This window comes from Manacus candei, unplaced genomic scaffold, assembly GCF_025592945.1.
Source record: "Manacus candei isolate 608988 ecotype Guabito, Panama unplaced genomic scaffold, ASM2559294v1 h1tg000033l, whole genome shotgun sequence".
In the NCBI taxonomy this organism is placed as follows: domain Eukaryota; kingdom Metazoa; phylum Chordata; class Aves; order Passeriformes; family Pipridae; genus Manacus; species Manacus candei.
The window spans coordinates 9,566,045-9,578,151 of NW_026138081.1; the positions used below are offsets into that span (position 1 = coordinate 9,566,045).

Below are 12,107 nucleotides of genomic sequence, written 5' to 3' on the forward strand. Positions count from 1 at the left end.
ATATCCAGGTTGAAGGAGACTCCAGCTGTTCCTGGCAAGCTGTTACAGCTGTATAAAAGATATTTCTGGATCATGAAAACAGTGACCTCCTGCAGGATGGCAAAACAAAGGAGCTTCTACTATTTTTCAAAAATAAGAAACCCATCTCAGGGCAGATCTTGGCTCTGGTATTGAAAGTGCTTAAGAAGTGAGAGAACAAGTTTGTGTTCCTCCTCCAATTAGTATCTCTTCTTGCAAAGTGAAACAGTTCAACAAAAAGAGTGAAGACAGCATTCACTGCTGCTTGGGCCACTTAGTGCGTGTGTGAGGCTGGGCAGTGTCCTTGGGCTGACTCAAGGCTGGTCAAATGCCGTGACCACTGGGTTACTAGCTGCTCTGAGGCCAATCTCCCTGAATTCTCTTTTCAATGGAAGTTTGAACAATACCCCCGTGTCTTTACAAACAATTTCTGTTTGGGTGACACAAAGCTTCCCAACAAAGAGAGTCAGGAAGCTCCCAAATAACTAAGCCTCACACTTCCAGAGTCAGAGCATTGACTGCTTCTCCCCCAGGGCTTAGCTGAGAAAAACAAGCCACTCCATATCACTGTTCATTTACCCTCCTGAACCCTGTCTCTCGGTGCTTCAAGGTAGATGCTTCAGCAGTTAATACTGCTCCTGGGCCATATGCAAGAAAAATTAAAGCTCATTGTGCCAGTGAAGAGCCCTGGGGTGAGCTGGGATATGGAGACAGCTGCCCCCATTTTGCTGTGTGCAGCAGCTTCCTGAACAATCCTGTTGCAGGGAGAGGCGAGTATGTCTTGCTGATTGCAGAGTTAAAGTTTAAAACTCCAGGGCTAAACTCAATGTGGCATTTCTAGGCTTTTTGCTGGTGGCAGGCGTTGTGGTTTGCAGCATTCAGTGCCTAGGCAGAGCAGGGCTGGGGAGAGCCCAGCTGCTGAGTCTCTGAAGCCATTTCCAACAAGCTGCAGCATGGGGACTAATTGAAGGAGTGAAGCACAAGTGTTTGAAGAACAAACACTTTGTAGTGCTCCCTTTAACACTTAGCCTGTGACACTGCAGGATCTAGGATCTAGATCTTTTATCCTAAAATGACAGCAGTTCTTTCATCTCAGACATAAATGCCTGCTACAGATGTGCCCTATAAGCCTTCTCCAGCAGCAGACAGGAGGCTTGGAAGAAGGCAGTGTTGGTCATTCTCTGGAGAAGGGTCCTGCTAGGTGGTGTACAGTGAGATTTTATTTGTGCCCAGCTGTCACCAGTGGTCTCTGCCTGCTTGTGCTAGAAGAGGAGTGTATCACCTAAAAAGAAAGTTTCAGCTGCAGGATAAACTTGTGTAGCTCCACAATAGCAGGCTGGCATGTGTGGGGATGGGGCACCTTTTCTCTCACCTTTGTTACTTGTCTGGAAACTGGAAACCTCTCCAGAGATAAACTGGAAGTTGTCATTAGTTTCTCTACTGAGAATGTCAACAGGAATCAATGCCAGTCATGACAATACAAATACAATTTCCTCATTTAAGGCACTGCACCAACTGTACCTAATTAACCTTCATGACAGTACAGCAATACAAGGAAATAGGGATCATTAACTTCAGCTTTGCTTTACAGAAAGGGAAGAGAAGCATCAGTGCCAGCCCCATGCATTTCAAATTGAGGTTGGCTTGGAAGAGTCACAAGGTTAAAAATAACAGTAATCCACCTGGGGTTCTCAGAGCATTAAGAGTGCACTTGAATCAAACTTATAGTTTTTTTCTCCAAGAAACATCAGGACAGGAAACTTCTCTCCCATACATGCTTGTTTGTTACTCAACAACCAAGGCTTTTAGAAAATCGCACACTCTCAATCACAGTGGTACAGAGGCAATAAAGGTCAGAACAATTTGCTCAGTGTTGCTTAAAAATGAGCTGGGCAAAGCTGGGACTAAACTGTGAGTAGCTGACCCTCCACCCCTTGCTTGTTCCTCCAGAGCAAACATTTTTCTAGATGGGGGAACCTGCATTTAGTAGCTGCCAGAGGGGTAATTCAGGCTTGAACTAGTGACCTCACCCCTTCCTCTCACTTCTGCTGAGGGACACTGATGACATTGACTGTTTACATTTTGGTCTCTGAGCCAGCCCAGCTCCTTTGCCTGAGGCCCAGCAGGAATGGAAAGATGTAAAAGCAGTGCTGCTCCCTGACTCTGCTTCCCTGGCTTGAGGCTGTTTTTATAAATTAGTAGTCCTTCTTAAAGTAAAGAGTTCACCCTGCCTGTTGTATCACCTGCTGGCAAGGGCTGAGAAGGAAGAGTAATGCCTGTGCCATTTCTACTGGGCACCAGCACAGGCTCTCATTTTGTCTCACCAGATGAATGCAATGCCAAGCCCTGAGGAGTGGCATGGAAGCTTTGAAAGTTCTGTCTGTTATTATTGATCTTGCTTCTGCCCCGTGTCATAGGTGCTGTCAGGATCAGATGAGAAGACCTTGGTTTGTCTGGAGCCCCAGTGGGCAGGACCCCTTCTCTGGAGAGAAGCCAGTGGGGAGTGCAGAGGGCAGTGGCCAAGGAGGAGAGCCTGTTGTGCGGGGTGCCGAACCCGACCCAGAGAGCTGGCTTTCATACAGGAGAGCTTTTTATTCAATTCTTTTCTCCTACTTCTATTCTAAGATGACATAGAGTGAAGTGAAGCTGAAGGGACCCTTGAAAACACCAGGTCATTGATGGAAAGGAAAAAGGGCTCCGCAGATTGTGAAGAGCTTTCATGAGCAGCATGGGCTGCTGCCAGCTCCAAGGAACAGAATTGTTCCCCTGCTCAGGCTGTGTGTCTGTCTCTCTGATTATTTGGTGTATTTCATCTCTGCTGTCTGTCTCACTCTTAATCTGGGCTCCTCTGTGCCAACAAAATGCTTAGCTCACTCCATTGTCTGAGAGACTAATTTGCACTGTAAATCTGATGCTTATCTTACATGACAGCTTACTGTGAGGTTTATTGCAATCCTGAAGACAAACTAACCAGGGATGGCTAGAAAGCTTTCAACACATCATCTGGAATATAGAACAATTATGACCTACATTTCAGTTGCTGCCAGGTTAGGATGTGGCCCCTTGTGGTGGGGGTCACCAGGAATTTCTCTTTCATTGTTAAATCTATTCAAACCTGAGCGTGTTTGGGTTTTGGTTTGGGTTTTTGTATGTATGTTTGTTTGTGGGGTTTTTATGTGTATTTGATTTTATGGTACATCTTCTGTTCTGTGTTGAAGCTGTTAAAATGCTTGTAGAAGAGCCTCCCAACCTCTAAGGGCCAGATCCTTCATCCCTCCTCCCTCCTCTCTGTGGAGTTTTAAGGACCATGAGTGTGGCTATGGACCAGGTGCAGGCAGTGTGCAAACATTGGTGCTCCAGTGTACTTCAGCTTCATTGTCTCTGCCTAGCTTAATCAGAAGGAGCCTTTGTCCTTGTCTGTCTTCATCAGTATTTCCTGTTGCTTTCTCCAATATGTTTTAGCTCTTTGCTGCAGGGGTAACATCCCCCCTCAATCTCATCTGCAGTTGCCACCTTCTCTCTGGTCCCTGGGCTGTCCACCTGCAGGCATTTATATACCATTCAAGAGATTTTTCACACTAGTTTTGTTCAGATAGGTGGGCAGCTCCAGAGGCATAATTCCTTCTACAGACAGGTTCCAGGTAGCCTCAAATGCAGTTTTATGTGGAGAGAGTCAGGAAGATTATAGCTGCTTTGATATAGGTCTTGATTCTGCAGCTGAGCATGCCAGTAGGTGTTTAATGCCCAGAGCTTCTGCACTACAGTCTTCTGGGACACAAAGTATCCTGCTTCCTTGAACGGGGGCAGGAACACAAGACCTGCCATCCTTGGAGGATGGTGTTTGTTTGGAGGACCACTGTGGTTTTCACTTAGTCCTGCTTTACAGTTGCATGGATTTATGGATTCCTCAGTTCTTCCTGCCTTCAGTCTGAAGACAAAACATAGAAACGGCTGTGCCGGATAAGCTCTGTGCAGCAGCTGGGGGCTGGCAACTGAACTGGAAATGGAGTCAATGGGTCTCAGTAACACTGAGGGAGAGGAGAAAAAAAAAAACCACTCAGAAACTGTTGAGGAATAGGTGAGCAATATGTTGTATACAGGGTAGAACTATACACTAGAAACTCTGTACTGGCCCCTCTCAAACTCCATTTTGCTGTCCAGGTTATCAGATAGATGAGTACTTTAAGGCTTATTCCAAGTCATCAGAACTGGTGAACACCATACTCCTCACAGGCACTATCCTGAGGCTCTGTATAGACTGGAAGAAGCTCAAGACAAAATGTATAGATCTGAGAAGAGTCCAAACTACAGAATTTTAGAAGAATCAGGACAAAAGTACCTAGGAAAGAATCATCACACCACCTGATTCAGGCTCATGCTTAGCCCAGGTTAGGCTACAGTATGCTGGCTCCTCCGAAGAAGCCTCCTTCTCTTCCCTGGCTAGAAATCAAGTCAGAGGAATCTCAGCACCTTACTTAAACTTCCATGTTAAGTGCCTGAAAGTTAGCAATTTGAATTTGAATTTGTTTCCTCAGAGGCTTGGAAAATCCCCCTTTCTCACGGATACCTGGCCTCCTATCTGTCCCAGTGCTTGTGGCACAGGCAGTGGCTCTGATCCATTTGGCAAGGTCAGGTTGCCACTTCAGCTGTGTGCATCCAGCACCCCAGGCAGCTGGTGCTTCCAGGGATAAAAATCCATGCCCTGCTGCTGCTGAGTGTTTTCTGTCAGACTTCTGCCTGGTTTGTTTAAAAAAAAAAAAAAGGAAAGAAAAAGTGCTGTTTTCCAGCCGCACTTAGAGACCCTACTGTGTTGCGTGACATGCGGACAACAGGAAGATAGTCTCTGCTCCAAAGGATTCACAGGATAGCTTGGCAGAAGTACACTGAATAGCAGATGTGGTGAAGACACTGTGTGAGACAAGTTAGTAACACAAAGAGGAAGATGTTTGTTTACACTGACTAGGTCTGACATCTCCATCAACCACGGTGTGTAGTGTGTGAAGGCCCTGCAGCTTGATGAGACGCTGGGCCAGCCTCCTGGAACTCCCAAGGTCTTTGCTTGCTGGCAAAAGAAATCCATTGCCTATATCAGTGCTGGCTCTAATCTGTGTGGAAATTAAAGTGGGTGGAGACATAAAGGGGTCTTTTCAGGTGGAGGTTTTTGCTTCCTGGAATATTATTAAGAATTGAGGAAAGAAGCTGCTGCCAGGCTGGATAAACAGGGAAGTTTTCTTCTCGGGGACAGGGGAGCTTTAGAGAAAAGTGTAGGGGAGAGCTAAGAGTGTGGGAGAGTGCAGTAGAAGGGCTCAGATCTCAAAACAAAGGTGCATTCAGACAGCAGCTTTTGGCTACCTTTCATTAGCTGTATTAAGCCTGCCCACCTGCTTAGGTTAGCAGGGCATCCCTTCACACAGTCCAGCCTGGGCAGGCGGCAGAACTCAGGTGCCGCAGTTAGGCTTTCTCCCTCTTTGGCCCCAAGGACGGATGCCAGGCCCAGGGTGTGCACAGGGCTGTGCAGTGCAGGCTGGCTCCTTCCTTGGAATGCTGGCAGAGCCTCTGCAGTGCTGTGCTCTGAGACAGCAGTTGGTGCTGACACAGCCCCTGTCCCGGGCTCTCTGCAGAGGCATGGCTGCATCGTGTTTTTACACAGACTTGTAGAAAGTCCTTTCCATCCCTGTCATTTCCCCACTTTTAAAGAAATGGGGTGTGCATTTAGCAGAGGGCTAAACCCCTCCTGCTGCATCAGCACTGGGCAACCACTCTTCTGAGTAAGTAATGGGTTAGAAGGGCTTTTGCTGCTCCAGCTGGTGTCTGCTTTTTTCCTGCTGGGATTGCTTTATTGTATTTTTGCAATTATTAGTAACTCATCTCATGTACAGAACTAGCAGTGAATCAGAAGTCAGAGTATCCAAAATATCTCGCCCCACAAAAAGAGCAGCTCCTCCGTTGCTGCCTGCACACTGCATTAATAGCTGATGCAAAGGGAGAGGATTGTGTGGAGGCCAGCAGGAGAGCTGTCAGTTTTGAATCCCATGAGTACCAGTTCAGAGTCAACCCTTTCCCAAAAAGTGGTGAGCTGTGAACATTATGTCTGCAGTTTTGTGGGCAGGTGCGATGGCAGCTTGGGTGGGTATATCATACTGGCCTTGATCCAGCTGGCACAGGTAAACCAGCAGTGACACAGTGTAGTAACTTAAGCACTGTCTTAACACTATTAAATACGTAGCTGAGATCTCCGGAGGGCTTGTACAACCCGAGGTGACGTTTGTGTCACTGTATCTTTACTGCAGTTTGCTATCTGTGCTCGCTCAATTACAGTTCTCACAGTTAGCTCTGTGCTGTGCCTCGGTCCCACATCTGACATGAGTGCAGACCTGCCTCCAAACAGATGCTTCTGAGGACCTGCAGGCCACGCAGACATCAGCTGTTGCTGTCTGCAGTTCGTGCCTCCTTGCTAGCATTAGTCTTTGTGATTTACTGGCATTAGCCAGCATGCAAGGGAGGGGAATTACATCTCTTGTAAAGTAGGATTTGCTTTACATTGCAGCACTAAGGCTTACAACTTTGGGGCTGTAACTGACTTGCCTTCTTGCCTTCTCTATCACATGGACAATTCTGCTCCCACTCCTACCACCCCAACATCCTTTCCTGCCATGCTGTAGGCCTGGGATCGCCTTGGTTTCTCCTTCAGGTACCAAGAGGTCTGAGGCTGCAAAGCAAGGCACTGTGCATACAGGAGCAAGTGCCATGGTTGACAACCATTGTGGGCTGGAGGAGGTGCCCGATGTGAATACCTCTGACTTTCCCTTTCTCTCCCCACAGATGCCAGCAAGGACCACCCGCAGCAGCAGGCAGGAGTGATCTGGAGAGTGACAGGCGGCCTGTTCAGTATCACCCGGGGAGCTGTGGGGGCCACACTGGGAGGAGTTGCCTGGGTGGGCAGCAAGAGTCTGGAGCTCACCAAAACAGCTGTGACCAGCGTCCCCGCTGCTGGCGTCGGACTGGTGAAGGGCAGCGTCTCGGCAGTGACCGGCGGCGTCGGAGCTGTGGGCAGTGCGGTCGCCGGCAAAGTCCCTTTCACTGCAAAGAAGAAGGACAAGGCTGACTAATCCCTGTCACAACTCCCTTCCAAAAAGTCAACCTGCCCATACTCTTCCCCTACACAGCACCTCTTTGAATTGGAACCAGCTGCTTCAGGGAGGGTCAAGCACCCGAGCAGACTCTGGCTGCAGCCTGCTCAGCACCGCCTGCCTAGCTCAGAGCTCACAGAGCCACTGTCAATGCCTTTCACTCCCATCACCTACTGGGATCCTTTACTCTGAGGGCTTCAAAGGCGCAGTTGTCTCTGTCTTGTAGTTTCCTTCCTCCCTCTTGCTCTTGTAAGCATGGAGGGGTGGGAGAGGATGTCAGGCTCCATCTTCCTGGAGGTGGGGGGAGTAACAGGGGAGGGGGAGAAACTATGTCTGGCTTGAAGTGTGGGTTGTATAGTAAAATTCAACTTCAGCTGGGAAGACTGCCTCTGAAACACCCCTTCCCTTTGCTCTGGGAGGTGTGTTTGGGAGGTGTGCCTGTTGGAGAACTGTAGAAGAAAAAAGTCCCATTGACACAAGGGAAAGATACTGTGAAAAGAGGGAAGCCTCCCTCCTGCCCTGCGCCTCTTACCTTTTCTTTGCAGGGCCCATTCCACAAGCTCCTTCCAATCACTTACTCCTTGGCTGAATTGCACCCTTCAGAGAAGGAACCCTCAAGCTCAGCAGAGCAGCTCCAGGGATGATGCCACACTGGAGTATGGTCTGTCCCAGGCCATCAACTTCTGCCCAGATTTTCTTGATGAAAGGGAGGAGGATGAGAGCTACTGTAAGTTCCCATTTGGGGAAGAAGCTGAGAGTGGCACTTGCCAGGCCTCTGTGATATTGCAGCACAGGCAGTGATGCTCTACGGAGAGACCCTTTTGTTTGATCCTTGAAGTCCTTGCAATATCCCTGTCTGCAACAGGGGCATTTTGTCTCTTGGCCACACTCACACTCCACAGACATCAATAGCAAGCAACCGGGAGCAAGCATGTTCCCAAATGCCACCCAAATTCTGCTGCAGGGAAGGAGGGGGGTCCAAGAGCATTTCTCACGACTCAGCACCCCAGAAGCGGTGGCCTGGGTGTGAATGGGCTGCACTGTGTTGGAGAACACTTCCCAAGTGGCTGAGTGTGCTCCAACAGCAGCCAGCCTGCATGGGGCACCAGCAACTCCTCCTGTGCACGCTGCTCCTGGGGCCCCAGCCCAGCTCCTCTAAATGACTGTGTTGCACTAAATAGCCCACTCGTACTTGTAGTGCCGCAGAAACCCAGACACCTGCATCCATCTGGGAGTCAGAGCCATCCCCAGCCTGGCCCATGACATTGAAGGGGCCACATGGCATTACACAGACACAGACACACACAAACACAAACACAAATGTGCACTCACTCCCTCCAAGGACCCCTCTAATGCTTGAGATGAAGAAAGGCACAGCCTCCACCATTAACTCTGCTGCTCCTGGCTTTGGCAGGTGATTTGCTGAGGTCCATAGGTGTTGGAAGCGTAGACAAGTGAAGCAGTGCTTGTGCTGTATTTTATAAATATGCATCTGTATTAGCGTGTGTGTACGTATTAGTCCACAAGCATGTCTTCAGCCAGGTAAACAAAACTGTGCCACTACTGCAGAGGAGTTTATATAGTCATCTTCAGCACTTCCAGGATATAGTTTTTATATAGGGTCTCGGTCAAAATAAAAATCATGTTTTAGAGGATGTTTTGCCCTCTGTTGCCCAAGAGTGTAGTTTATTGAAACCAAAGGAATGTGAAAAATCCCCTTTCTCACATCTGTGCTGTTTGTTTTCTTTCTTCCCTATCTTTTGGACATTGAAGCCAACTTTATTGATCTTTATTTCCCCTTGGAGGTCGTCACACTTCCTGACTGCTCTCTTGTGCTTAGGACTTAGATATCAGGGAGTATTTTAGTACAACACACATACCCACCCCTACCACCATTTTTGCTGAATATTCTTGGGCTCATGACGCAGTTTTCATTCTGACCCTTATTAAATCCACATTTTAGGACATATGTCACTGTGTCCCTGTGCTAGTCATGCTGGTGTTAGTCTCTCTTCATACCCTTCGCTAAGTAGTTCCTGCTGTTTGCAGCAAGAAGCTGCTGATCTCCACAGTGTGTTACTCTTGATAGCATGAGAGAGGTTTAACCTACATCTTCGTTTCTGAAGGGGAAACAGCATTTGGTATGTGTGTGCATTTCCTCACTTTGTCTCTTTTGTTCTGGTGAAGGCCAGGTTGACCCAGACATGTCGGTTTTGTCTCTGAAGGCAGAGGCTTCACAGGAAGATCAGTCCTTGATGTGTGCCTGTACTTTGTTGGGATGCTCGTGGCAGTTGGCAAGGCCAGAAGAAGTCTTGTCTGTTCTCCTTTTGTCTCAAAAGCCCTGCAAAGCAGGACAGTTTGCACTGCATGGATTTCTGCTCACTGCTGTCCCTGAGCACGTCTCATCTCTTATTCCAGATCACAAAGTGCTCCTGAAGTGAGCTTTAGCCCCAAAGCTAAAAGCTGCTTGTGCTCAACTGGCTGTGCTGTTGCTCTCTTGGAAGGATAGTTTCTGACCAATGGGGACAGAAGACAGTCATCTTCCTAAATGCCTCTCCCAGGTCTTGGACAGGAGAAGACAGTATCTAAAGAGCTTCACCAGCCATTCCGGGCAGGTGATGAGAAATTCATCATACTTTTGGCATGCCAGTGTCTCACACAGGCTCTTGCTGGTGGAGGCAGTACTTCCTTCCCAAGCTGTTGTCTGCAGGCACTGTGTGTGCAGAGCAGGCATGGCAAATGGGATAAAGGTGCATGAAGGAAGGGCACAAGGATCCTGAGGGTTTCCCATCTTTTTATTTCTTCTCCTCTCTGTGGCCTTGCAGTAAATGGAGTAAAGCTTACCATTTGTCTGGAACTTCCGTTTCTTTGCAGGATCGCCCGGAGAAGGGGACATGAGCTTGAGAGAGGAACTGACAGCTTAAATCACTGTTCTTAAATCACTGAGCTAACAGAACTCATGGACCATCGATAGCAAAAGAGATCAAATTAGCAGGCAGGGGTAGGCGGAAGATTAAATCTACTCCAAAACCAAGGCCCTGCACTGCTTACCAGGCATTCAGGAATATGTAACTCTCAGGATTAACAGGATTCAAAGGCTTCTGGGAAGTCTGTCTCTGTTAGCGTGCTAGGCCTACTTGGTTCATTGCGGCAACTTAGCCTGCTTTTCTGGGCACTCTCAGTGCCAGAACAGAAGGAAGACAGGGTCGATCTTCCCAGTCTGAGAGCAAATATGCCTCCTGACAGCTTTGATTGCAGTACAGTGGAATCTGGATTGGAGGGGAAAGCTCTTGGCTTCTGTTGAATGTCCTGTCTTTCCTCCTCCCCCACTACAGAGACTCCAGTCTACCTACTACTGGGCCCCCAGTGCAGCCCTTCTCCCACCACCCCTTGTGGTAAAAAGGGCAAGAACTATCCCATGGATACTAGATGGGGGGGCTTGGTACAAAATAGGAAGGGGCGGCATTGAGGTGGAGGGAAGGATTGACAGGAGTTAATACACAGAAGATGAGGAGGGAGTGGTGACAGGAGGAGCTGATGAGTGGGGGAGCAAGAAAAGGGGGAGTGTGGAAGAAATTTGTTTCTTAGGACAGGCTTTGAATCAGAGGATGAACTCAGTGGAATTTGTCCTAGGGAAGAGCACAGAAAGGGAAGTGGATGAATATAGGTTTTGATGTGGTAGTGGTCCATGGCTGGCTTGTGCCCTTCTTCCATAGTAATGATTTCTAGGAATTTCCATTTAGATGGAACAATGTATTCAATGAATGGTCAAAGCGTCAGATCAGCTCCCTTCTTACCACCCGCCCTTCTCAGATCTCCCCCAGGCTTTTGTCATGATCTCCCTGTGATGGGGCTGGGTCTCCCCCATGGTGCAGGTGGAATGTAGCCCTGGACACAGCCCTGTGTTTCACCATGGCTAGATGCTTCGCATGCCCAAGGAACATGTCCCATCTGAAAAGAGACCCGCAGTCACATCCTCTTCTCCCTTTTCCCTTTCCTTAATCTCATTATCTTTCACTCTTTTTTCTCCCTACCTTAGCTTTCTCTCTTGCCCCTGGATAGAGTTCCCCAAAGCTTTTGCTGAGACCTTTGTTAAACATCCATTCTTACTGTCTGGGAGGGCAGAGGATGACTCTGCCTCCACAGCTCCCCTAGCTGGGAGAGAAGTGCATGTCATCCACCCCTCTTTGTCACCTTGTGTTTTGTGTGGAAGATCTTAATCTATTTCTTTTCCTCTGGGTTCTCTCGTTGGCTCTTGTCCCCATGGGTGGGTCATTTCCGTATCTCCACTGTAAAGTGTCTCCTTGTAAAAACAACAGCGTGAGTGGGAATATGGAGAAGGCTAGAAAGAGCCACAGAGCTGCTGGAACAGATGCCAGGGCCCAGCTCTGCTTCTCTAGGAGCTGAGGAGCCCTTTGGCAACCCAAAACCATCACTGCGGCCACGCGGTCCCGTGCACAGTGCTGGGCTCCAGAGAACACTTTTGTTTTTATCATTTCATTGTCTGTAATTGGTTTCCTACTGAATTTGTTTGCTTGGTTTGTTTTGCAGTGTGTTTCTGGGAATATTCTGCATCTCTGTATTTTAATTACAGTAAAATTTGAGGATAAAACCCTTGATTACACTGGCTCTTGTTTCCAGTGGGGGAAAATGAGGAGAGGAAGCACAGTTGAAAAAAGATGTTAGAGATTCCTTGGGAAATTAGATCTCTCCCCTAAGGGCTCTACATGAGGCACCAAGCAAGGCTGAACCTCCATCCCTGCTTAAACTAGGACACAGCTTTCAACTGCAGTTCAAAAGCCATTTTGCTGCAGGCACCTTTCCTGATTGGAATGGTAAGAACAGTTTGGATAAGACTTCTAAACTCAGTTTCTTGTGTTGGTTTAGAGACCAGTTCATAAGAGGGCATTTGGGCTGGAGACAGCTGACCTAACCCTGAAAGTGGGATCTCAGCAGCTA

At 48.1% G+C, this 12,107-nt stretch overlaps 1 protein-coding gene across 4 annotated transcripts in view; it reads left to right on the forward strand.

Annotated features, from left to right (window-relative positions):
• The window catches only part of LOC127472857 (transmembrane protein 263-like), a 208,379-nt gene extending 196,619 nt beyond the window's left edge, over positions 1–11,760 (forward strand). For all 4 annotated transcript variants that reach the window (XM_051791699.1, XM_051791701.1, XM_051791702.1 and 1 more), the window contains exon 3: positions 6,841–11,760. In XM_051791699.1, the coding sequence (XP_051647659.1) occupies positions 6,841–7,127 (287 nt within the window). In that variant the 3' untranslated portion in view covers positions 7,128–11,760. The remainder of the gene's footprint in view (positions 1–6,840) is intronic.
• Positions 11,761–12,107: the final 347 nt, after the last annotated feature.